At 38.2% G+C, this 27,465-nt stretch overlaps 1 protein-coding gene across 1 annotated transcript in view; it reads right to left on the reverse strand.

Annotated features, from left to right (window-relative positions):
* Positions 1–27,465, reverse strand: part of LOC122562633 (uncharacterized) — a 244,370-nt gene that overhangs the window by 30,790 nt on the left and 186,115 nt on the right. Inside the window, exon 18 of the mRNA XM_088000000.1 lies at positions 14,612–14,728. Coding sequence (XP_087856126.1) covers positions 14,612–14,728 — 117 coding nt within the window. The remainder of the gene's footprint in view (positions 1–14,611; positions 14,729–27,465) is intronic.

The raw sequence follows: 27,465 nt of genomic DNA on the forward strand, positions 1-27,465 counted from the left end.
AACAGACAATGGAATAAGGAAAAATATGGGGATTCAAACTGTATAAATTGAGAGTTTGTTGGATTTGGTGTGCATTTTGTCATTACCTTACCTGGTAATGAGACAGGGCACCCACCTATAGGTGTATAAATAAATGGCGGATTCAGATATTTGTCTCGGACTGAAATTATTAAAGTGAGTGAGCTTTTGTTTCTCACATAGGTCCAAGATGAAGAGAACTTGCTTTTACTCAGTGAACCTTCAAAATTCTTTACCACCAGAGGGCTGGGAGATTCTTGCCGACGTGCTGGGCAAAAGGCCTTGAAATGTTCAATTACTCAATTGTTGAATGGCAGGGCAGGCTCAATAGACTGCACCTGTTCATATCTTATGTCTCACATTCACTTCTGTTGAGGAATCTTCCCTTTCAATTTGCTATGACATAGCAATATTTTACATGTAGAGGCACAGTAGAGCCCACTAAAGAACATGTAATTCTGGAGTTGATGTGTAATGAGGCAGACTTGATTATGGAGGTTAAGTTCAAGAAACCCCGAAGGGGCAGTGGCCATAATATGATATAACTCACCCTGCAGTTTGAAAGGGAGAAAGTGGAATCAGATATATCAATATTACAATAGAGTAAAGGTAACTGCAAAGACATGAGGAAGTTGCTTGCCAGATTGAAAGGGAAGCCTAATAGGCAAGACAGTAGCAACAATGGCAGGTGTTTTTTGGGGTAATTTGGATGGTAAAGCAAAAGTTCATCCCAAGGAAGAAAAATACTGAGGGGAGGATGGGGTAATTCAGACCCTGAAATGTGTCATATTAGTTAATGATATCATGGTTAAACCGTGACTTCAATGTTAACTGTTTTTTCTCTAGAGGTCTCTGAAACACCTTTTACAACAAAAAGAAAAACAATTCTCTGTCTTGAAAAATTCAAATGATCTGGTACTTAATCTTTAGAAAGAACAGTAACCAGATTTTCACTGTCTATTCTAAGGAAAAATGGTTCCTTATTTTACTCTTAACTGACCTAGCTCTAATTTTATTATGCCCCTTCAGATTGGTTTGCCAAATGTTGCTCAATACCTACACTTTTTTCATTGCAATACGATGACACCCACACCCTCGCTAATGAGCTGTGCTCTTAGAGGATCAGAATTTCCTAAACACTTTGGCATCAGCTCAAGAAAATCATAACCTTGCCACCCATTAGATTGATTGCTATCCAATTACTATCCAGTCCTATTAATGTGAAGTATTAATCAAAAGGTCAGGATCAGCTACAAAACTTTAGATCAAACCTTCAGTTCTATAGTCATGATTTGGAGATGCCGGTGTTGGACTGGGGTGTACAAAGTTAAAAATCACACAACACCAGGTTATAGTCCAACAGGTTTAATTGGAAGCACTAGCTTTCGGAGCGCCGCTCCTTCATCAGGTGAAAACTAGTGCTTCCAATTAAACCTATTGGGACTAATACCTGGTGTAATGTGATTTTTAACTCAGTTCTATAGAACGTAGTATTATGCTAACTGGTGTAATTCCAAACTAAGCTAATGGCAGAATTAATGAAATACTGTAAGCAACACTTTGTACATAGATAATACATACATGGATGCAAAATATCTTTCCTGAATCTATCTTTGGGTAACTGAGTAATTAATCCAAATTAAGTGTGGCTATTCCAAAATTAAACTAGTTGCTGTAAACATGAAAGTTCAAGTTGTCTTTATCCAGTGTCCAGCTTCAGCCTGAACATGGCTTGAAAGGAGAACAAAAAATTGTCACGGCCCAATTTGTTCGATGTTACAGCAACAATGTAAATTGCTACTCAGCTGACTGTGTGTGTAATATATTGTCTCAGCTACACATTACCTAGCAATAGCTTCCATAAAAAATTCCAGGCAGCTCCTTTACAGTACTGTTTACTTATGGGCGAGATTTTATTCAGAGCTGAAAACAAGATGTTCAGGAAAAAAAAGTCCTAATTGTATTTTTCAAAACAAGTCACATTCTGAACAAGCTTGCATAAAGTTAGAATTTCTCTTTTCCATAACATTCTGATTCAACTTGGAGTTAATTTCCAACATTGGCTTTTATTGCCATACACACTAAAACCAATTTCGAAAACATGGTCACCAATTCAAAATTTATTGAATTTTAACTGAATTGCAGAATATTTGATCAATAACTGAAGTTAAGACCATGTTATAATAAATAATTTACACTGATCCCATTTGTACAGTTGGAAATCGAGTTTTATAATAGTTTTAGGATAGCTTGGATTCCATTTAAATAGTAGTATTGGCTTCGTAATTTTTTAAACATGTAAATTCATGGAATGCAACTTAAGTCAGTTTTTTTTTTTAAATACAGGCCAATTTATAAAACAAATCATACACAACAAGCTGCACATTTCTACCCAACAAAAAACTTTCATTAATTAGCTATTCAACAATAACGCCCTTGAGCATACACCAGCATGCTGTAAAGGATGTGAGTGGATGTATATATTGTAATAAAATATGGAAAAATATCAAATCAACCTCTCAGAATCAGAATCTTAGCATGTTACACTGTGATCCCCACCATGTAATACAAGTGTTCACTTTTTTATACCTCATAATTTAAGAGCACATGGAAATATAAACAGATATCTACTATCAAAAACCATCACCAAACTTATTTCTTCATGTACTACCATTACATTTTTACTGCTGATATAATGAGACCAAACATAAAACAGGCAATGACATCAGTGAAAAGAAGTGTTCTCGAGGTGGTGGCCAGTTAATGATGGAAATGCACAGATGCTCTGTTAGCATCTGAAGGACAGAAATAAATGGATATTTTGGACGTTAATACCACCAGATGTCAACTGGCCAGCAAGTTTTATACATATCGTAGCTTCTTTTCAATTTCTGAAACAGAATTGGCATTCACTGCAGTTTACACCCTCAACAATGCTGTTTTACCTATTTTTCTCATCGACCCATTCAATGATGTTATTACACACCACTGGAATAGGTGGGATGTGAACCCGTTCCTCCTGGTCAAGAGGTAGGGATACTACCACTGAGCCACAAGAGTGCAGCATTCAAGTAATTTGCAACACATGGAAGCAATTTTAAAGGTTAAATTAATGACTGCAGAGAATTCTCAAGCAGTTTCCATGAAACAATTCCTTCAAAATCAGTAAAAATGATCACACAATGTCTGTCCACCTTAGAATGTATTAAATGGCGAATCACTAATTTTGAACACATGCTACAACACTTCAAGGTGAACTTAACTGACACAACGTATGACTAGCTTATTCATTTATGAACCCTAACAGACTTACAAGTCAACATTTTCATACTTCTTTGCTATTCCCTGTATCGTAAACTTTCATAATGTATTTTGATTTTACAGTTGGTCTTTATTTTGAATCCAGAGAGAGAGAGAGAGAGAGAGAGAGAGAGAGAGAGAGAGAGAGTTATTTTTGTGATTTTGCATCACTGTCGGAATGAATATTTCAGAGGCTTATGCTGTGTTTTAATGCAAAACAGAGTCTTTCACAAAAAGCAGTTGAAATTAATTCCAAAAAAATTCACTAATTAATTAATCCTCAGTACTCTTGTATTTGTTTTATAGAGTATGATTTTTTAAACATTAAATTTTTCTCAACTTTACACAGAGTGTAGATTTAAAATGGACTCCAGAAGAAATAGAGCACATCAACTTTAAATTACTATTGTTTAAATATATGGATATTTCATTCTACATATTGATTAGTGTTCAAATCTGTCGTTCGTACCAATCTACAAAAAAAAAAGAGTAAATTTTGTTGAAGTGGATTATTTTATTTTTACTCATTTTTGTGGAATGTGGGAGTCACTGGCTGGCCAGCATTTATTGCTTATCCCTAATTGCCCTTGAGGTGGTGGTGGTGGTAAACTGCCTTCTTGAACCTTTCACCATTGAATTGACCCATAATGCCATTGGGGAGGGAATTCTAGAATTTTGACCTAGCAACAGTGAAGAAACGGCGATATATTTTCAAGTCAGGATGATGAGTGGCTTGGAGGGGAACTTAAAGTTTATTAAACTCATCACATTTAGTTCAAGAATTTTAATGCAAGACATCTGTAATGATATTTCTTTGCTTTTAAAAAAAATTGGGAGGATAACAAAACTAGGAATTGACACACTTAAATACCATCATAATTTTGCAGAAATAATTTTGTCAAATTATGGCATGGAAAATGTGGCTGCTTTGACAACGTTCTTACATTATAGAGATCAGACTTTGAATTTGTCACATGTATTTTACAGTAAGACAATAAAATAGTGAAAAGCTTCAATTATTGCCACAAAATGGCACCGTCAGAATAATTTAAAAAAAGATATAGCTTGAAGAATGTCCATTGGCCCTGAGCCAACTCATCACCTGCATTTGAATCCCTCCTTCACTATTTTGTCGCCATCTACACTGGACCCATACAACACTGAAGTCGTTGATCTGCAGGTGCCATCTTTATTGTTGGATTGATACTCCTTAGCTACTGCCTCACCTGCGCCAGACCAACCAATGCCAGAGTTGCGTCTCTTGACACTGGGCCCACCTTATTGATGCTGCTGTGATGCCCTTCTGCCATTACTTTGCAGTTGTCAGTGCTGGACACAACCAGCAAAGTCGTTAATCCTCAGGCATCATCTTTTGCTGCTGGGCCTAACCTTACCGATGTCACCTCTGCCAACTGCCAATTCTAGGTCCTGTGTGTGCTGTGGAAAACTAGGGGCTCACTCTCCTCTACATTGGGCCCACTGATGGTCTGTCCCCTGGGACTGGGTGGAGGCTTGCACCCTGGAATTACTCAGGATCTGTGCTCTGGGCTCTCACCACTGCTGATAACACTCAAGCTCAGGACAAGGTAAGCAAGTGAAAAGAGAAAAAAAAGGGACCAAAATGAAAAAGAAACACGGTCAGAGGGAACAAGCTCTGGACAGGAACCCTACCCCACTGGGCAACTGAAATACTTAAAAGAAATAAAATAATCCTTGGAATCCCACAAGTCCAATTCTTATAGAAGCACATGATTTGCATGGACATTAAATGGTTTGTAACAGTTAACAGGTAATGAGTAGGTGATGTCCTAGTGGTATTATCGCTAAACTATTAATCTACAGAGTCAAGTGGTGCTGGAAAAGCACAACAGGTCAGGCAGCATCCAAGGAGCAGGAAAATCTACGTTTCGGACAAAAGCCCATCATCAGGAACGAGGCTAGGAGGCACGGGGGTGGAGAGATAATTGGGGGTGGGAGGTAGCTGAGAGTGCAATAGGTGGATGGATGTGGGGTCAAAGGGGACAGGTTGGAGGGGAAGGTGATGCAGACAGGTGGGAAGGAAGGTGGACAGATGGGGCAGGTCATGAGGATGCTGCTGAGCTGGGGTAAGGTGAGGGGAGGGGAAATGAGGAAATTGGTGAAATCCACATTGCCATGGGGTTGAAGGATCTCGAGGCGGAAGGTGAGGCGTTCTTCCTCCAGACATCAGGTGGTAAGGGAGTGACGATGGAGGCAGCCCAGGACCTACAGATCCTCAGCAGAGTCGGGGGTGTGTGTGTGTGTGTGTGTGTGTGTGGGGTTGAAATGTTCGGCTACAGGGCAGTGGGGTTGGTTGGTGCAGGTGTTCTCTGAAGTGCTCTGCAAGTGGATGGGGACTTATTAATCTACAGACCCAGGTAATGTTGTGGGGACTTGAGTTTGAATCCCACCATGGCAGATGGTGGAATCTGAATTCAACAATAATCTGGAAATAACAGTTTAATGATGACCACAAATCCATTGCAATGGGAAAAACACTTCTAGTTCACAAAATTTCCCTTAGGGAAGGAAATGTGTCATCTTTACCAGGTCTGACTGACATGCAACTCCAGACCCATACCAATATGATCGACTCTCAACTGCCCTCTGGTCCAGCCAAAATCATCCACATCCCATGAAGATATTAAAAGAAAAGAAAATTAAGAGTATTTCTATACCTATCTTATGGTTCTCCAGAATTCTTTACATAAGTGATTACTTCCAGTTAAGGTACAATTAAACTTATATTTTATTGTCAATAATTTATCAAGCTTTCAAAATCTACATTTAAGCACATGATTTCCAATTGCTGAGAGAAAATTCACAGATTATCATTCTATAAGCTTGGCACTTTTATGTAATACTCCTCACTATTTTGAAGAATCCTAAATTGGAACCAGGTAGACTTTCAAATGCAGAAATAAAAGTCGAAGTTATTTGTAAGCCAATATAAAAGAACAGGCAAGCAGGAACACAACTTAGTTGTATAACAGTGCTAATGTAATGAAACACCCCAAGGTGCTTCAGAGACGAATTACAAAAATGACACTGACGCATGTAAGAAGATATTATGGGATGAGTAGCTGTAAAGCCATTTCGTTGACCAAACATTTGAAGGAGTCTTTTAAAGGGCAAAAGAAAATTAGACAACTTTATGAAGGATATTCCCAGACTTAGGGACATGACAGCTATCACCAACTGTGGAATGCTTAAAACCAGCAATGTGTAAAAAATTGTAATTAGAAGTATATCAATCTTCTGGAGGATTGTAGGCTGAAGGAGATTAGAGAGATTGAGGCCAGTCAGCTCATGAGGCAGATTTGAAAAGAAGGATTTCAAAATGAACATATCATTTAACCAAAGGCCAGCAGAAATGAGGGATCCTAGGAGTCAAGGGTGCCGAAGATTTGAAAAGCATTAGAACACAGATAGCAGGACTTTCAATGTTTTAAAGTTTACACAGCATATAATGTCACAGACTAAAAAAGTGTGTGTTAGAATGGAGGGATACAGCATGGAAACATAGCTTTTGGTCCAAGTTGTCCATGCCAACCAGATATCATATAACCTAGTCTCATTTGACAGCATTGGGACCCTATCCCTCTAAACCCTTCCTATGCATATATCCATCTGTGCTTTTTGCATGTTGTAATTGTACCCACCTCCACCACTTCCACTGACAGCTTGCTCCATACACACACCAGTGTTTGAAAAAATTACTCTTCAGGTCCTTTTAAATCTTTCCCCTTTCATCTTAAAACTACATCCTCTAGTTTTGGACTCCCCAACCCTAACCATGCTCCTCTTAATTTTAGAATCTCCTCAGCCTCTGACGCTCCAGAAAAAAAAGCCCCAGCCTATTCAGCTTCTCCCTATAACTCAATCCTCCAATCTTGGCAACATCCTTGCAAATCTTTTCTGCACCTTCTCAAGTTTAACATCCTTCCCATAGAAGGGTGACCAGAATTGTATGCAATACTCCAAAAGTGGCATTAATGTCCTCTAAAGGTGCAACATGACATCCCAACTCCTATATTCAGTGTTCTGACCAATGAAGGCAAGCATCTCAAACACCTTCTTCTTCACCCTGTCTCCTTGCAACCCCACTTTCAAGGAACTATGTACCTGCACCCCCAGGTCTCTTTGTTGTGAATCAAGTCCTACGTGGGCAGGAGGAGGTGGTGGTGATGAAATAAAGCCTCGAAGCAGATCAAATATAACCTTACATTTCAGGATAATCCTGCAATAGTAAGCAACTTTTTGATAAGAGTAGAATCTGATCCTGCTTCAATTGGTCCAGCTAGACCTGGCTTTTAATGGATAAATCAGTTGTCCACATATCTATTCATGTCTGCATTCGTAGGACAGAGGAAGCACAATAAGGTCCACATCCAGGACAACAGCCTGAAACTGCATAACATACCTTTGAATACAGAAATAATTGTAGAAAACACTGAGGAAAATTTAATTGATTTTCGAATGTTGCTGTTGTTAACATTTGGCCAATTTCAGAAGGATTTGTTTCTAACCCAGGGAAACATTGCTTATATCTGAAACAAGACATTTTACACCTTTCCAATTAATTTGGAGCCATTTGTCACCATAAAAATAATAAACGGCAAATGATTTGGAATGGTCCACATTTGTCAACACATTGCAAAACACAAAAGTTTCTAAATATTAGCATAATTTAATGCTTGCACAGGTATTTACCATTGTAATAATTTTTCATTATTTAAAAAAATTAAACAAAACCAAAAAAGTGTCACTGACACTACTAATCCTATATTTAGTTACTAACCCAATAGTATTTCAGCGTACTCTATCTTAAAGTGAAGGACTTATTTTTATATTTACACTAAATAATCACAAAACAGCAACACTAAACACCAACACAAACATGCATAATATAAGAACACGACATGGATTAGAAGGTAATGAAGAATTATCAATTAATTTAAATTAAAAATGGATTGTGTAGTTTCAGGGCAACTTTATTAAGAGAATAAAAAAAAACTTGTTTAGTGCTTAGTTGATTTTCCAACTAGACTGCATTAAAATTAGAGTGGTACTTCACAATCCCATTTATATTAAGGCATTCAGATCCTAATTTTTTTTTTTACTTTTATAAGTTATAGCATAACAAATCCCATAACGTATTCAATAAGCTAAATCCAATGTCCAATGCATTGACGGAAGATACGTTTTGTACAGGTTTATGCAGTTTAACAATAATGTGAAAAGAAAATAACAAGGATTATTTTGTAACAATGTAACATTAATGGTATGAGATGCAGGTTCTAATTTGCAGCAATGCTCTGGCACCTACCCAACTGAACACAGAAGTGAGGGGATCCAAAAATTGTGGAACAGGTATTCCTATCACCTGGGTTTAACGCCATGACCACGTGTTACAGTATAATAATATCAAGTCACAATTTCGAGTTGGGTTGAAGTAGTGTCAAGAAGGTTTCATGAACTTCCTGGTCACTTTGTAAACTTACTTAGAATAGACTGAAACCCTTAGAGTGGGAGCAACTTCCTTGCACTCTAAAATTATTAAAAATATTAATGTAGAAGGGAACTTCAGTAGTTGGGGTTAGTTTCTCCATGCAAATGAACCATGAAAAAGTTCAAGGAGAGGGGTAAGGAGAGGGATCAGGAGAGGTTATTGAAGTTTTCAGAACAAGTAATAGGACAGAGAGTATGTAAAGAATTAGAAATCTAACTTCAGGCACAATAGGTAAGGGGAAGGTGGTGAGTCAACATATGACTAAGAGTGTTGTGTTTAAATATGCACAGAATACAAAACAAGATGAATGAACTTATAGCACAGATTGAATTTGGTGAGTATGATACGGATATCACAGATACATAGCTGCCAGGGGATCAGGGACAACATAAAAGAGAAAGCGTACAACATGGTGAAGATCAATGGGAAATCAGAGGATTGGGAAGCCTTTAAAACCAGCAGAGGACACTAGAGAAGCAATAAAGAGGGAGATGATGAAATATAAAGGTAAGCTAGCCAGTAATACAAAAGAATGCTAGATTTTTTTTAAAGATACATGAAAAAGTAAGAGGGAAACAGTGGACATTGAACCGCTGGAAAGTGAAAACAAAGAAGTAGTCATGGGGAGCAAAGAAATGGCGGCGCAACTGAATACGTACTTTGCAGCTGTCTCCGTGATGGAAGAAACCAGGAGCATATCAAAACTTTCAGAGTCGGGGCAGAGGTGAGTGTAGTGACCATCACTAAGGGGAAGGTGCTGGGGAAGCTGAAAGGTTCGAAGGTGGATAAATCACCAGACTAGATGGGCTACACCCCAAAGTTCTGACGGGGATAGCTGAGGAGATTGTGGAGGCATTGTGGTGATCTTTTAGGACTCATTGGAGTCTGGGAGGGTCCCTGAGAACTGGAAAATGGCTAACATAACAACCCCTGTTTAAGAAGGGAGAAAGACAGAAGATAGTAAATTACAGGCTGGGTAGCCTGACCTTGGTTAAGATTTGAGAGTCCATTATTAAGGAGGGGTTTGCACAGTACTTGAAAGTGTCTGGTAAAATAAGACTGAGTCAGCTTGGCCTCTTTTAATGGAGGTTATGCCTGACAAATCTGCTAGAATTCTTTGAGAAAGTAATGAGCAAATTAGACAAAGAAGAACCAGTGTACATGACCAAGTGGAATTTCCAGAGCATCTTTGGAAAGGTGCCATAGAGGAGACTCCTGAATAAAATTGCAAGGGATGATGTTAGGGGCAAGGTACTGACACAGATAGAAGATTGGCAGACAGGCAGAAGGCAGAGAGTGGGGATAAAGTGGTCTTTTTTAAGATGGCAGCTGGTGACTAGTGGAGTTCCACGGGGATCTGTGTTAGGACCACAACTATTCACATCATACATTAACGATCTGGACAAAGGAACTGAGGGCATTGCTGCAAAGTTTGCAGGTGACACAAAGGTAGCTGGAGGGACAGGTATTGTTGAAGAAGTGCGAAGGCTGCAGGTGGACTTGGACAGGTTAGGAGAGATGGCAAAAAAGTGGTAGATGGACTCCAAAGTGAGGTTATGCAATTTGGTAAGATGAATAGGTGCATAGGTTATTTTCTAAATGGGGAAAGCCTTGAGAAATCTGATGCACAAAGGGATTTGGGAGTCCGAGTTCAGGATTCTTTTAAGGTCAATGTATAGGTTCACTTGGCAATTAGGATGGCAAATGCTATGTTCACAGAAATCCAGACGTTTACAAGAATGATCCTTAGAATGAAGGACTTGTCAACAGAATCTGTTGAGGACTGTCCTTGGAGGAGGTTAAGGAGGATGAGAGAAATCTTGTTGAAACTTAAAGAATACTGAGAGGCCTGGATAGAGTTGACATGAAGATGCCTCTCCTCTAGGAGAAACATGGGCACAGCCTCAGAGTAAAGGGATGACCATTTAGTTCTGATGTGGGGATGCCGGTGTTGGACTGGGGTGGACAAAGGTACATGTCACCAGGTTTTAGTGCAACAGTTTAATTGAAATCTCAAGCTTTTGGAGCACTGCTCTTTCGTCAGGTGAAGTAAACTAGTGTCTATTTCTAGTTCTACTTTTAGAACAGAAGAAGTTCTTCAGCCAGTGGGTGGTGAATCTGGGGAACTCACTGCCGCTGAAAGGCAGTGAAGGTTAAGTCATTGGATGTGTTTAAGATGGAGATAAACAGGTTCTTGATTAGTAAGGGGATCAAGGGTTATGGAGAGAAGACAGGAGAATGGAATTGAGAAACAGATCAGCTGTGATCAAATAGCAGAGTAGACTCAATAGCCTAATTCTGCTTTCTATATTGTAGTCTTGAACATAGCATCTAGAATAAAAATACACTTTTAACTACAAAATAGCACAATGATAGAGATTTAACAGACCTGAATAACTTATTGCTTTAAAAATAGGGAGGTTTAGTTATCAAAATAACTGGCCAACAAGATTCCTGTGTTACATAAGGAGCAAGAAAGACAATGACCTCCTTTCACTGTTCAATGTTGGGCCAACAAACTTTCCTCTGGGGCTGGATTTTATGGTCCCTGGCAGGACATGCTGTTGGTGAGAAGCATGCAAAATATGAAGGGCTAGTAGCCTACCATATTCCTACACAACCCTGAGCCAGTACTATTTAAATGAGGGCAATGGGATAAGGCACTCACTAGCTGAGCCACCCTTAGGCTGATTGATGCCCTTAACAGACTTATTAGGTAGCAATTATGTACCTCAATCTATTTACTTTGGTCAGGAGCTCGTGTTAATGGTCCTATATCCGAGCCAGGCGGCCTGCTGGAGGTGGGGTAGGGGAAAGCAGGAGAGAAGATGCTCAGAGCATCTGGGGCCTCTCCTCTAACTTCCCCAACCATGATATCATCGTCCCTTTGTGCCTTCTCACCTGGCCGCCAAAACCTAATGCCTCAAACCTCTCGCCAATGCACCTAATCCCTCTCCTTTAAAAATATCTGGGACATAGCTGGATCAGGGTTACTATTGAGCTTTTTTATGCTGATGCTTGCAGTCCTGGCACTGGTAAGCTTCATGAACTACCAGCCAGTTTAATTGGTTAACAACTGAAGTGTACAACGTGCCTCCACTGACAGACATGGGTCTATTTTCTGTTTAAGCAAAAGTGAGGACTGCAGATGCTGGAAATCAGAGCCTCGATTAGTGTGGTGCTGAAAAGCACAGCAGGTCAGACAGCAGGACCGATGAAGTGCTTTTGCCCAAAACGTCGATATTCCTGATCCTCGGATGCTGCCTGACCTGCTGTGCTTTTCCAACACCACTCTAATTTATTTTCTGTTTGTTCAAGTCACCACAGCAATATCATACTATTGGGTAGCTTTGTTTTTTTTTTTAAAAAACAGGTAGCCCAATTTGTTAATATAGTGGTGGTGGCAGACAAAATGCCCCCACCATCTGCACAAAATCTGCCCAATGAAATACTGCAAAAGGAATATCAAACTGCCAATTCTGTTGCTTCACCAAATCATGCTGTGATGATTTAAAAGAAAACTTATTGTTCAAGGTTCTGAAACATTCCTGTCAATTGAATACCTTCATACACATGAAAGGTTATCCATAATAGTATAATTCCAAATTAGAAATAATTATATTTGATAGGCATTAAAACTGATTATATATGTATGTTGAATTACTGATTTGAATCTCAGGTTACTGATGACTAATGCAGGCTGACTAAACTCTGCTCTTATGGGAAGGAGGTCTGTGAACCCAAAAATTGGATTAACATCTTGTCACTTACTGGCAGTCATCTACTAGGTAGAAATTCACCCAATTTCTAGCTTTTAACTGCAGAAAGTTTATTTTACTTTGTTCTTGAAATACTCACCAAAATCACTTACATTTTAACTACTGTGAGTAAATGCCCTTGGATCTAATGCAGCAAATTGAAATCCATGGAATTAAATACGATAACACTAAAACCAATCAAGTAAAATTATTTGATCTTATTTTACCAATGAAGACACAAGTTATAAAGATTATTAGAAGGAGCTCTTGTGGTGCAGTGGTAAGTGTCCCTATCCTTGGACTGAGGGGCCTGGGTTCAAATCTCACCTACTCCAGAGGTGTGTAATAACATTGCTGAATGGGTTGATAAAGAAAAATAGATTTTAAAAAAATCTTTAAAGTTTGTGGTTGCTTAACATATAACTGGAAGAGAAAATGAATAGTTTGAAGGCTTGCTAACAATGTTTTAATACTGATAATGATTCAGCACAAGGATTCATTTGTTTGTTCAAAAACAAATTTGCTCAAAATAACTTCAGTTCTGGAAATTTACTAATTTATATTAGATCCTAAGAGAAAGTTTAAGTCTAATCTCTTCTTCTGCAGTCTCAGATGAGAATGTTCAGATGCGCATTGAATTGGAAGAATGTGTCAACTGGGGACAGTTAGCACCAAATGAAGACACGATCAATTTCTTTATCTGCAGTCACCCATATTGATAAACTTAGCCCTGTTTATTCACTATTCTTACCTGTACTTGTATTTTACCCAACAGTCCATTGGTCTGTTCAAGCTATCAAATAATTTAAAGACTTTTCTTGAGAAGTTTGATTTCTGTCTTGTGCTTGGATATGGTGAGAACTGCAAATGCTGGAGATCAGAGTGGATAAAGCATGGAGCTGGAAAAAGCACAGCAGGTCAAGCAGCATCGGAAGAGAAGGGGAGTCCATGTTTCAGGTCAGAACCTTTAATTGGTGAAAGGCAAATTTCTGACCTGAAACGTCAACTTCCCTCTTCCTCTGATGCTGCTTGACCTGCTGTGCTTTTTCCAGCTCCGCACTTTGCGCACTACTGCCTTGTGCTGAACATTTCCTGAATGTCTAAACCAGGTCTGTTTGTCACAGGTTGCATGATGGTGATTTCTGAGGGCTGAAACTACTGTTTGTGAGAGATTTTCACAAACAAGCCTATACTGTGCTTGTACTCATCTCATGGAGGCCTAGATAGATGAAGATCTCATTTCTGCCACTGTTTAGTGAAAAGTCATCCAGAACCCTGGGTTACCTACGCCAACCTCCCTGTTGAAGAAAATGCAACTATATCCATCACAATGAACCATTATTTTAAAAAACTCTCCAAATCCAGTATTGCTGCCTATTTAATCTACATCCTTAAAAGACCAAACAAAACTGATGTATCCAGGTAAAAGGGATGCTGCTGTTGCAGCCAAGTGTGAACAACCTGACTACTGCTGTGCAAGGCTCATAATTATGAAAGTCATTGGAGAAAACTTGGATAAAAATACTGGAGAATTTAGACAAATTGCTTGTATTTGCAGGAACTGTAGTGGTAGCAGGAATCATTAGTAATATACTAGTTTGCTCTCTCGCATGACAGCATTACTTGAAATGAGAACATTGGTTCATATCAAGTTGTTGCTGAGTACGCTGAATAATTATCAATATTAAAACATGGTGAGCAAAGCATTCATTACCTCTTCCAGTTATCAAGTTCGGCAACCACAGAGCTCTAACAATAACTGAAGTAGAAATCAGTGAATTTTCCCTAAACATGGAGATAATACAGAAGCAGAACTGCTACAGTTTTCAAAGGCTTGAAGTTATTTCACACAGTAGAAAGAGTTCACTGAAAGCACTGAAAGTAGAAAGCATTACATTGTGACTAATTTAACATTATCACTTGGGATGGTAGACAGTCAAAATTGTAAAGCAGAAAGCTATTCTAAGGTAGGTACGAAAATAAATGCTACGGCCATCAAACTAACCTCATCAAGCAGCAGCAGCACAGGATCCATAACAAGAGCTCTAGCAATAGCAATCCTCTGCTTTTGGCCTCCTGAAAGTCTGATTCCACGCTCTCCTACAATTGTGTCATATCCATTCTATGGGATAAAAAGGTACAAAACAAACATTATTGCTGCTAAGAACACTGAAAAACTCCAATAATAATGGCAAAGAGCAAGAGAGAAAAAGCAGCAGTACACATAAATGAATATATTTGTGAGCTGCATTGATTGAAGATTCTTTGAAGCTTTTCCTGAAATTGAATTGTTGTTTCAAGTGTACAAAAAAAAATTTTTGGACCTCTTTTAGCATGAAAGTGGATTTTGGCAATGTGGGCTACCTACACAACTACAATTTCATTAACCATCAAATCTCTTCCATTCCAATTTACTGCCCTTTCGGGGCATAACAGCTAAGCTTAGCATGATCTACATTCAATATCCATATCACTGTGACTCCCAAATAATAAGCTATTCTCAAATGACCAAGCTTCCAAAACTTACACTTGACCACACACATCCTGTTTTGTGCTAAGTAACATTGAAATCAATATTTCTTCCTTAATCATCCCTACAGTTGTAGAGTCATCTAATGCATAATCTGTTCATGACCATATTACATCCCATTCTCGCAACCTCCTCCTGTTTTATATCCGAGCAGTTAACTTTCAGTCCTCAGACTCTAGTCTCTTGCATGCCCTCTTCAGTCACTCAGCCTTCCTCCCAACCACTCACTGCTGGTGCATCAGAGTGTTTCACACAGTAGGAAGAGTTCAGTGACAGCATTACATTGTGGCTAATTAAACATATTACCACTTGAGATGATACACAGTTGAAATTCATAAAGCAGAAAGCACATCTGAGGGAGTCATTAGTTACTTTGATAATATTCTCCAGGAACCTCTTTGGCTTCCTAATTCCCACACACTTTCTTTCATAGAAGCCTCATTAAAGTAATTTTTTTCTTGTCCTAATACTTCCAGACTCTGTCAATACATATACATTATAACGGTAACTGGACATCAAACAGCTGCATAGCAGAACTTGGACAGGATGGTTCATTCAATAAATGCAAGTCTTTCTTTGTCATCTATACAGATCCTTAACACACTTATACTTTTATATTGCATATAATTAAGATGATAAGGTATACGATGATAAGGAATAAGAACCCCAGCTGTTTTCCCCCTCTCAAGCTGAGGTTGCCAAGGTCACTGCCAAATTGACATTAATTTCCTGCTTGCTGTTGTTAACTTATCACATATCACCAATTGAGTCTAGTGTACTCTGTATAAATGGAAATTACTTCTGACATACGTATTCATGGTTGATACTCCTTGCTTTTAATCCTGTCTAATCTTTTACAGGGTATGATGTGTTTATTTTCTGCCAATTTTCTTGAAGATGATTCTAGATTCTAGAACATAATCTTCAGACATTGTGCCCCCCAGAATACAGACAAAGCAACATGGAGGATCCTGTTCACATGATGAGGGCAAGATATCATTCCTTTTGGTGGTATCCTTCCATTCTCAAGCACTACATTCATCAAAATTGCAGAGTTGGGATAGGTGACGGTGACGGAGATGGAGATGGACACTGGGCAGAAGACTTGATTGTTTTAGTCTTCCTTTTCTTTTGTTGCTGTAGTGAAAATGCCCTCTCCACCTGCCATCATAATGTCACCTTGATCAAATTTCTCATGTTCCCTTTATCCTGAGAGAATGAGTTTGTTGGTTAAGAGGGTACCATAATGTTGGACAGGCAAGAGGGTGGGTTGCAATATATAAAGAATGCTCAGCATCAGACAAAGTTCAGAGACTGCATGCTTCCCCAGTTGGAATTTTTGCATATTATTTTTATTCATTCATGAGATGAGGACATTATGCCTATCCCAATTGCCCATGAGGGCAGTTAAGACAGTTAACCAGAGAGTCTGGAATCATATGCAGGCCAGACCAGGTAATGAGGGCAGATTTCCTTCCCCAAAGAACATTAGTGAATCAACAGGTTATGATGATGATCAATGATAGTCAATGGACATAATTAAGCTAGCTTTTTAACCTCGATCTTTAGTGCAATTCGAATTCTATGTTTACCATGGGCAGGTTTGAACCCATAGCCGTAAAACATTAACCCAGAGTTTGGGATTACTAGTCCAGTGACATCATCAGAACTCCATTGCTTCCCCATGCTAATGCTATAATTAACATAATGAAGAGACCAATATGCAGTCATTTGCTAACACAACCTATGTGTCTTGAGAGAGTACACAGAGGTGAGCAGAACACCCCAAGATTAGAAAAGACAGGTATTCATTTCAAAGAGACTGTGATGTTATTGATACAGGAAGCACAAGTATACCCAAGGATTAGGCTAAATACAATAAATTGCTATATATCATGGTTGCTGAAAATGTGTTGCTGGAAAAGCGCAGCAGGTCAGGCAGCATCCAGGGAACAGGAGAATCGACGTTTCGGGCATAAGCCCTTCTTCAGGAAGAAGGGCTTATGCCCGAAACGTCGATTCTCCTGTTCCCTGGATGCTGCCTGACCTGCTGCGCTTTTCCAGCAACACATTTTCAGCTCTGATCTCCAGCATCTGCAGACCTCACTTTCTCCTCATATATCATGGTTGGCCAGAGTTAGAGTGTTGGGTGTTGAACAATGGTTAGGTTTACATAGTTAGGGAAAAAAAAATTCAAACATTTAAAACAATATTAAAATTATGTAAAAGTTTGAGGAATCACAGGGTCTTTTCATATAACATACACTATTACTTAACATTTAATGCATGTGTTACATTTAAGTGTAGGTGAATTTACCAAGCAAACGTGACACTACAACTGAAGACTCCTATACAGTGCTACCCGTAAAGCTTACAGATTGTAAAAGAAACATTTAGCCTGCATTCTAAATTGAAACTCGAATAGAAATCATTCTGTCCTCTCAAAATATTGGAGTACATGCCTTAATATGCACCATAAGCAAATAGTATAATTTTATTTACATATGTAGATACAATGTTAATGAATATCAAGTATTGTAGGCATGGAAAATATCCCCACTCTCATAACTCCCTTGTGTGCCTCATGGTTAAATGACTGAGTCGTATGAATTAAGAAGGACCCAGAGTCAATCTGAAATAAAGATGCTTGCAATCTTAAAATAAATTCCAGCTCCATTAGGTTGAATACCAGGAGTGGGTTATTGGGTTTACTCTATTAGATTCTCAATTTTTTCCCATGCCTGTGTCTCACAAAATCACAGCCCAAATTGAAACATCACTGATTTTTTGAGGTTTTATTTTAGTGTGTGGAAAATAGAAATAGCAAAGACTCAACATGTATTAAAGTATGTTTGTGCACTATTTGTTGAAGTAACGCTGTACCAACATTTTTTACTTGTGATAAAATTCAGCAAAGGAATACAAAGATGAATCAACTTAGTTACAAATCATACAAGCGGCAGAAAAGTTCTAGTGAACATTAAAAAAACTATACTTAATTTTCTTTGTTACACTTAGCCTGTTGGTCAGAAGTTTGACTGTTCAATGTGGTTTGTTTCAACCTGCCTGGTATTCATTTAATAACAATGGATATGTTTTGCTTTTAACCAGTAGGTACTTAAACAACACACATGGTTTCCATTTGTTATTCATTTTGTCTGGAATCTAAACGGCAAAATAGATGATCACAAGAAGGATAAAGCGAGAATGCTGTACATGGTATTATGAAGGCAAAAAGAATGATTTTGAGGTCATTACCCCAAACTGAATGGACAATAATTATAAAATGATGAACACTATCCTATTTCAAAGACAAAAATCTTATGTTTATTTGTTTGTTGCATGCCAAAATGGGAGGTGTTTTTGTCAATACTGAAGTGTTTGCGGCAATTTTGTAGAAGCATTCAAAATTATGGAGGGATAGGGTAAAGTAGATAGAATCACACTGATCGCAGTGATTAAATGATCTAAAATAAGGGAATATCAATCCAAGATCAAGTTAAAAATCATCAGACATGCTGAGAAGAGAAATATTGACTGGATCTTCTGCTGGTCAGTCAGCTGTTCTTCCAGCATGGGTGGAACTTGTAAATAGGGACCCTGTGGAATTTCCATAGTAGCACATTCTGAAGGAACGACCCAGGAAATTGAACTTTCCACTGGTGAATTCCACTGCACTAGAACCCTCCAAAAGATTTAAATCAGTATTTGGAGGGTTCTTGATGAAATTAAGTAAAATAGTTGCTCAGGAAAAGTTGGATTATTAAATGTATAGTCTAACTCCTGAACAACTATTCATCAAACCCTTTACTTATCTCAGACCCCCAAATGCACATGCCCCAGCTCCCACTGAAGGAACCTCAGAGTTTTGGATGGAGCCTTCTCCCAGTGGAGCTACCTTCTTCCACAAAAGAAAATGGGCTGGAGTGGCAATCTGTAGGACAGTCCTCAGGACTGGCCCATTATTGTTTGCATAAAACATAACTGAAAGGCTGTGGAATGAAATGACAAGAACTTGGGATTCAAGCATGACAAAGTTTAATGGGCTGTTAAAGAAAAGGGGATGAATATCTATATTAAAAAAAAGAAAAGGGGATGAAAGGTTTGAAAGCAGAGAAGACTAATTCAATTTAGACTACTGCTCATCTATAAGGATTAAATAAAAAGTATACTGGCGAGAAAAAACAGGCTCTGTAAATTAATTCTAACCTAGCTAATGTTCAGTGAGAACAATTATTCTTTGTAGGACCCCAATCCTATGAAATAGTTGATGGAGATAACAAAGGCATGGAAGAGGGTTGCAACAGCAGATAAACTGAAGCAGTAGTGGAGCTGGGTGATGTTTCTGTGTTGGAATAGGTGTTCCTGGAGATCAAGAATATGCAGGGTTAGAAGCTCGCCTCAGTCAAATAGGATGCCTCCTTTTGTTTCTCAGCAAATGCTTTACATATCTTTTCTGGCAAGCGAATGGTTAACTATAGACAATGTAATGATAAAATACTCACCCCCCTTCTTTCTTTGTGCCTTTTAAGTAAATAACACTTAGAGACCTAAAACTCTTTCAAATGACAGAATGCAAAGTTTTCATATCGGTCTCCATTGGCATAACAATGTATATTTTTGGTATATTTCACATTAACTAGCTTATTTTTGTATTAATATTAATCATACACCTTTTTCCAAGGACATCTTGATGAAAATCTCCCAAAGTCTAGAGACGTACGGTGAACGTTTTCTGTGAAGACTTTGTTTAAGAAAATAAACTGCTGTGCTCCGAACAATGGGTGGCTTGGTCATATTCTCCAAGTATTGCTTGAAATTCCTTTTAAACAGCAACCCATAAAATTTAAAATGCCCAACTGACATCATTAATATTCCATTCGTACCCATCACAGCTTGTTCAAATTTCGTCCTCAACCACAAAACTCGTGCTAGATTCTTCAAAGACATTTTTTTCATGATTGTGAAGTCTAACCAGCAGGTACTAACTTGTACCTTTTAGGTTCTACCTCTTCCTTCAATTATTCGTGACATAGATGATTCCCTCTAACCAGAACCATAGCTCCTTCATTGTGAACACATTTCATATTTCAAGCCAAAACTTGCATTCCCTACAACTCTTAGAAAGACTAAGGCACATTTAAGATTTTCACAATTACTCCCTCATCTGCAATGATTCTTCCAGTACCAATTTTACTTGGGCACAGAACACAAGAAAAACGTTTGCCTCTATAAACAAACAAACATTTTTATTATCTTTTGCTTCTGATATCATTGCATGCCTTTCCACACCACCTGGGCCTATTCCACCACATCTCTCTAACCTTTTATTTCTCTTTTTTGGCAATTGGTCCATGCTCGTTGGAATTGATTTTTCTTTTCAAACTCAAAAACTCCAATGAGCAAACACACTCAACATTATTACATTTAAATCAAAGCTCACTGGACAATCTTTTAGTTCTAATGCTAATTATTGTCTGTACAGTCTCAATCCTCTGAAATAATTGAGGCTGGAGATAACAAAAGGCATGGATGAGTATTTCAGCAGCAAATAAGCGGAAACAGTAGTGGAGCTAGGTGATGTTATTGTGTTGGAGTGGGCGTTTCTGGAGATCAAGAGGATATATAGGGTTAGAAACGCGCCTCAATCAATTATGATGCTTCTTTTCCTCCTTCAAACTCTACAATGAACAATTCTAATCTTAATCTCAGATACCTTGCCTTCTCTCGAAGCTCACTTAACTCTTATCCTATTCCCTTTAACAAACTTTCCTACTCACTCTCAACTATTCCCTTGACTGTTCCATCTCTCAGTTGTTTTTACTCCCATGGTCTCTGCAGAAGAAAAGGCCATTTCCAACTACTTCCTTGAATTCCTTGTTAGCCTACACCACCTTATATTGTTATGAATGTTTTATGAATAAAACATTTGATTTCGAAGTTGAATTTTAAAATGTAAAGTAAATGAAAAAAACTTCATTCGAGAAACTGGTAAACAAAGACACAGGTAATTGAAACTCAAAGCTCGTCCGTGTTTATTCCAGGAATTAGAGATTTGAAAACAGGTAATAACAGGTCGCTTTTTACCTTGTCTTGAAAGAGACAAAATGCCTACAACCATCTTCACAAGCAGTTTAAATTATTAACATGGGTCCAAGAGCAAAAGAAAGTTTTCAAAGAGAAGGGTAAACAAAGATCTTAAAATATTCCTAAAATTTTCAAATCAGAGGGTAGTTTTTGGAATTGTGAATGATGGTGTTGAATTTCTATCTGGGAGATTCCAAACATTCCATGTTGCTTTGCTCTGTGTGTTTTTTTTAAACAATGGAATGGAAGTCAATTCAGAAGACTGAGAAGGTTGTATTCCTTGCAGCCAGATACAGGAGCATGGAGGCCATTAGGGGCTCGGGATGGTCCTGATCTAGAGTCAATAAAAAGTGTGAGCAAGTTCAATGCTTAAAGACAAAAGTCCAAATTCATGATAAATTAAACATGTCAGATGTGCCCAATAAAGCTAGAAGAACAGAATGACGGTATCTTTACAGAGATGAATGAGCGAGCTTTGGAAGTCTATATGTTAGACAAAACAACTGAGGAAATTCAGTGTGAATTCCTGAGATTTGTGGAATATCTTGGTTGGTCCCAGGAGTAAAGTAACCCTCAAAATCCTTGAAAGTATAGGAACTACACTTGGATAGAATTAAAAACCGTACAGGAAGTGGTTTAAGATTTTAGGATTCAGTAAGACGCATTGTAATATTTACATAGAAAAAAGATTGTTTAAAACACAAAATCTTGGTGTGAACTTCTTTTAATTAATAACTGGAAGTCCAATTTTTAAAATAGAAGTTATAGTATTGTGATATTTTTCTGTTATCTCCTCAAATTTGTTGCTCTCCTGAGTTGGGCACTTTAAACAATCTTACCTTTTAGCTGGCTAGGTTCCAGGCTCCATAATTATTCCCTTCAGTGAAGAATGAGCTCATCACCTTCTGACTCAGAGGTGCAAATGCAACAACTGAGCCAAGACTGACACCTGAATAAATCCAGAATCAATATCTCTCATGACTCAGGAGAGAAGCAATTGAAGTAGCCTGATGGATGTCTTAGGTTCATCACTGCAGGGAGCATGAGACAATTGGACCTCCATGCAATTTTTAAACTTGGCATCCGTTTAGATGTAGACAGCAAAGAAGCACTCACCCACACACTTGCCGAGGGATGCAGGTGTACAAATAGGCATGTGAAGAGACACTCTGGGAAGTAAAATTCCAGCTCAAGCCTGTCTTAAAAACAAGCTACTCCTTGGCTGGAACTAACACAGCAAGCATGGGCTTTGTACCAGTACCTGTACTGAAATTTAATAAAGTTATCCAAGATCATAGAATCTGTAGTAAACATACAGATGTAGTATTTAATCTGTAAACACCCAAACCACATCATGCATTATATTTTTGCAATGGATTCTACTGACGATTTTCCAGGCATGCTATTCATTTGCTCACTTGGAGCTCTTTAGCTTAGAGTGTCCACGATGCAACAGCTTTATTCCATTCCTGTTGCATAACAGACTAGAATGGTAGAAGGCAAACTGGATGAAGTGCGAACTATTTTCATCCAACAATTCCCATGTGTCTATTTGCAATTGCCAAGTGGTAACTAACCTTAGTGCTTGTAACATTTTACTTGCACTGGTTTATCAAAAAAAAGGGGACTTTGAGGACTGCATTTTGACTGAAGTAGTTGGATTAATGTAATAAATTTCATAACTTGCTGAACCAGTCTTGGTTTAAAAAAAATGTCCTGCTTGCAAGATTTTGGTTACAGGAGTGAGTGCAGAATGATGTCGTGACTGCTGATCCCAAAAGCAGATGCTAGGAGGACACAGGACCAGCAAGTGACAAGACAGACTGATTAGAAAGCCTACCTCTCTTCTCTGGAACTTGGATTCAGTCCAACTTTTAGAAAATTTTGTCTTCTACTCCTCATCCCTCACACCCAGTAAACCCTCTGCACCATATCTCCAGTCTATGCCAACTCATTCAGCATTTATAATGGCATACCTCAGGAGTCATGTGAATATAAACATAAAACAACTCTTACTATGTGGACTTAATGATAAAAAAAAACCCATTCACAAAAGCAAAACCTTTCAATATTTATTGGTCAACTTCTTACAAAAACAGACAGATGCTTGCCCATTTCCCCAAAATCTTTATTAGTTTCTTTAAGCTGTCAGACTATGAACTCCTGTCTCTTGGCTAAAATAATTGTAGCTTTTGAAACTCAAGCATTCAGAATGAACACACCCTATGGAAAGGGCAATAAATAATACTGCTGAAACCATTCAGGTAAATGCTAAGTAGCTGGCCTGCCAACCATATAAGTCCATGGTTGGGACTTTTTAAAAAAATGGTCATTGACACCTGCAGCCACTTTATCTTTTACATTTTTAAGAACGAGAGATTTAAGAAAAGCTGCATACCATGGCAGTTAAACTGTTTGTCAAGACTGTTTACATCCACTTTATCAATCTCTGACACCTACATGCTGGTTGAAAGCTTTGCAACAGTTACGATGGACTGTTTTAATTGCCCTGCTGAACTTGAGATCCCTCGTGTGAATTATCACAGAGATCAGGCCTGAGGTTACAATTATTTACAATATATACTAACTTAGAAAACGGAACTGAATGTAGTTCATCCCAAGTTTGTAGATGAGACAAAAATAGGTTGGAAAGCAAGTGGTGAAGATGACAGTCTGTGGAAGGATATGTACAGGTTAGATGAATGGGTATAAACCTAGCATATGCAAAATATCGTTGGAAAATGTGAAAATATGCACTTTAGCAGGAAGCATTCAACAGCTCAATGGTACTTAAATGAAGAAAGAATACAGAACGTTGCAGAGCAGAGAGACTTGGGTCTCTGTGCATGAGTCTCCAAAAACTAGCATCCAAGTTCAACATGCATCAAGGAAGACAAATGGACCCTGACCCTATTTTAAAGGGAATGGAGTATAAAGATAGGGAGGTCTTGCTAAAACTATACAAAGCCACTAATCAGACCACAACAGTAACACTGCAAAGAGTTCTGATCCTCTGATCTAAGCAAAGATATTACTGGTAGTGGAAGTAGCCCAGAGTAGTTTCACGAGGTTGATTCTGGGTATGGAAGGGTTTTCTTAAGAGGACAGGTTGTATAGGTTGGGCTTGTACTCATTAGTATTCTGAAGGATGAGAAACAATCGTATTGAAACATACAAGATTCCTAGTGGACTTGACATAGATGAAGAAAGGTTTCCCCTTAAGGAAAAATTTAGGACCAGCAGGCATAATCTCAGAATAAGAATCAGCCATTTAAGAGAGAGAGGGGGAGGGATCACTTCTCTCAGAATTTGTTGAGTTCTTTACTACAGAGGGCTGTCAAGACTGAGTCATTAAATATATTCAAGCTGAGATGTGCAATTTTTTAATCAGTAAGGGAATGAAGGGTGAAAGGGCTCAGATAGGAAACTGGAGTTGAGGATTTTCAGATCAGCCATGATCTGAGTTTTTTCTGCTATTCAATTGGTTGAATGACCTACTTATGCTGAAACTTTTTATGGACGTTTCAGACAAACCCGATCAATCTTCTGCACTTCAGTTTAATGTTGTCAGGACCACTGTGGGGCCTGAATAACCTTACTTTTGGTGATCTTTTAATCAAATCTGTGGAGCCAACCATCAGCAACACAAACATTTGTTCTATCTTGTTATTGCACAAAGACTGACTATTTCCTACTTTTCAAGGAGATTATTGTTTAAATCAGCATTGCAGTGGCAGTTCCCAACATGGTTTCCACTTATCTTTTCTGCTGGCACCAAGGTGCAGACTGCACCTCCAAGAATAAACTGTCTTCTCTAACTGGGCACTGAAACCATTCATTGGGCAATTAGGCCATTCAACTTTTAAAATCACATCACAACAGTGACACATACCGAGCACTGGTTCAGAATCTAGATTTCACTTGAGTGCCCACAGTGAAAATCCAACTCAGAGTATAAAAAATAAAAATTAGTTAAATAATTTGCCATTCTACCATGACCCAATGGCAATTTTGAGAGTGGAGAGATTGATTATAGAAGAGAATTTTTATGAATAGAGTTAAGAATCATGAAAAATCTCCCCGTGGCTATCATGCTGTCAGACTGAGATCAATTTTGCTCTTTAACAGTCAACGTATCCGAATTTTAATGGAACATGTATAACCCATACCCACTGGAGATTACTTTGTGAGGAACTGATTAAATGAGGACTTTCACTTAAAAAGTGAGAAAAATTATTTCAGATACGCAAAGCTAAGTAAATCATGATGTGATTTAATAAACAATGAAATGTGCTTTTACTTTTCTGTAAGCAACTTGACAACAAGCACTGATAGCAAATGTGAGCTGTTAAAGGAGTATGACGCTTGCATTCCAGATTTTAAGATAACCAAGAAATTAAGTATTATTTCCACAACAATTTGCCTACATAAAAATATGAAAAATGTATTATTTTGCATTCACTTTCCAAGTGTAAAGTTGCTCCCCAGTTGAATTTTGTCTTGAACAGCACGCAAATTATAACTGAAAGATGATAGTCACAAATTCATTTTAAATGGCAAAAATAACAAAGAAGTTATTGTTACATCACATCTTTACCAAAATAAAACGTTCCTGGGTATTCATATCAAGTGACATGAAAAAATCAAATGATCGCTAAAGCTTGGCCGAAGACCCAGGTTTAAAGGAATAGCTTGAAAGAAAAAGAGGGGTAGTGGGTATCAGGTTTAGGGAGGGATTCCAGAACTTCAGGAACATGGCAGGAGAAGGCACAGTTACGGAAATCATTGTAATTAATACCATGGATTTTCAAGAGGCCAGAATCAGGTTAGCAGAAATATTGGATAGAATTAGAGATGGGGAGGGTTAAAACCACGGAGAGATACAAAAACAAGGGTGAAAATTAAAAAGAATTGATGGACACTCAACGAGAAGCCAATGCAGGTCTATAAGCACAGAGAGATGGGTGAACAGGATATGGAACAAGCTAGAACATCAGTAACAAAGATTTGGAAGTCTATGGAGGGTAGAGTGTGGGAAATCCTTTAGGAGTAGACAAATATGGACATATAAAAAGACATGGATGAAGGTTTCAGCAACAAAGTTGAGACAGGGTAGAGCCAAGTATCATTATTAATGGCAATCAGCAGTACCTACTGTTGACAGATTGGCATCTCATCTAAGAATCAATTAGAACTCAAACAGGTTGCTCAGGAACAGAGTTGGACTTCCAATATTTATTTGAATAAAATATCTATTCATCTAGTACTGGGTACTGAAAAAAAATCTGACAATTTAGATAAAGAATGGTGAAATCGGAGTGAATGTCATCAGCAAATGTAAAAAATGACACTGTTTTCAATGATAGTGTAAGAATCAGTATAGAGATTTAAAATAAAATATTCACAGGATATTGGCATGCTAGCTGGACAAGCATTCATTGCACACTCCCAATTGCCTTGGGAAGGCAGTGATGAGTTGTCTTCTTGAATTGCTAAAGTCCATATGATGTAGGAACACCCACAGTACTATCAGGGGAGCACTTTTGTGATTCTCAGTCAGTGACAGTAAAGAAATGATGATTGCATTCTAATCTGGAATTATCAGAATTAGAAAGGATCGAGGATAGATATTTGGGGGCCACTCGAGGTAATGTGCATGAACAGGAACAGAAGACAAGTGATTCTCTGGCTATAATTAAGGAAGCAACAGAATAAGTTACGTACCATTTGGTAGGAAAATGGTAAAGTGGTATCAAACATTGTGGTCAAAGGCTGTACACAGGTCAACTTGGATGAGAAAGGACAGATTACCTCCATCACAGTCACATACAAGCCATTTGTTACAATGGCATGTGTCCTTTTGAGCCTGTGACAAGAGAGAACTGAAACATGGAGTTCCAGGAAAGCTAGACTCCAATTTGGGAGATGACAGCACATTCAAGAACGGAGGAAGAAAAGGAAGTTGGAAGTGAGGATTACTTTGCAAAAATGATGAAGTCAAAGGCTTTTTTTGAGGTGGGAACTTGTCACAGCAGATTTGAAACCAAGGGACATCAGAAGGAAAGGTGGAAGGTCAATAGTTTAACAGAAATAGATCCAGGCACTGGCAAGTTGATCTCAGACAAGATGTATTTAGGCAGGATATGAAGGGAGACTGGAGAAAAAGTAGACAAAGCAAGCTAAGATTGAGTGCAAGGGGAACTTTGAAATAAATTTTACTATGGGAACTAAGAAAAGGTAGC

The sequence above is a fragment of the Chiloscyllium plagiosum genome, unplaced genomic scaffold, assembly GCF_037043375.1.
Source record: "Chiloscyllium plagiosum isolate Xiang-an unplaced genomic scaffold, Cpla_swu_hap1 HiC_scaffold_24, whole genome shotgun sequence".
NCBI lineage: Eukaryota > Metazoa > Chordata > Chondrichthyes > Orectolobiformes > Hemiscylliidae > Chiloscyllium > Chiloscyllium plagiosum.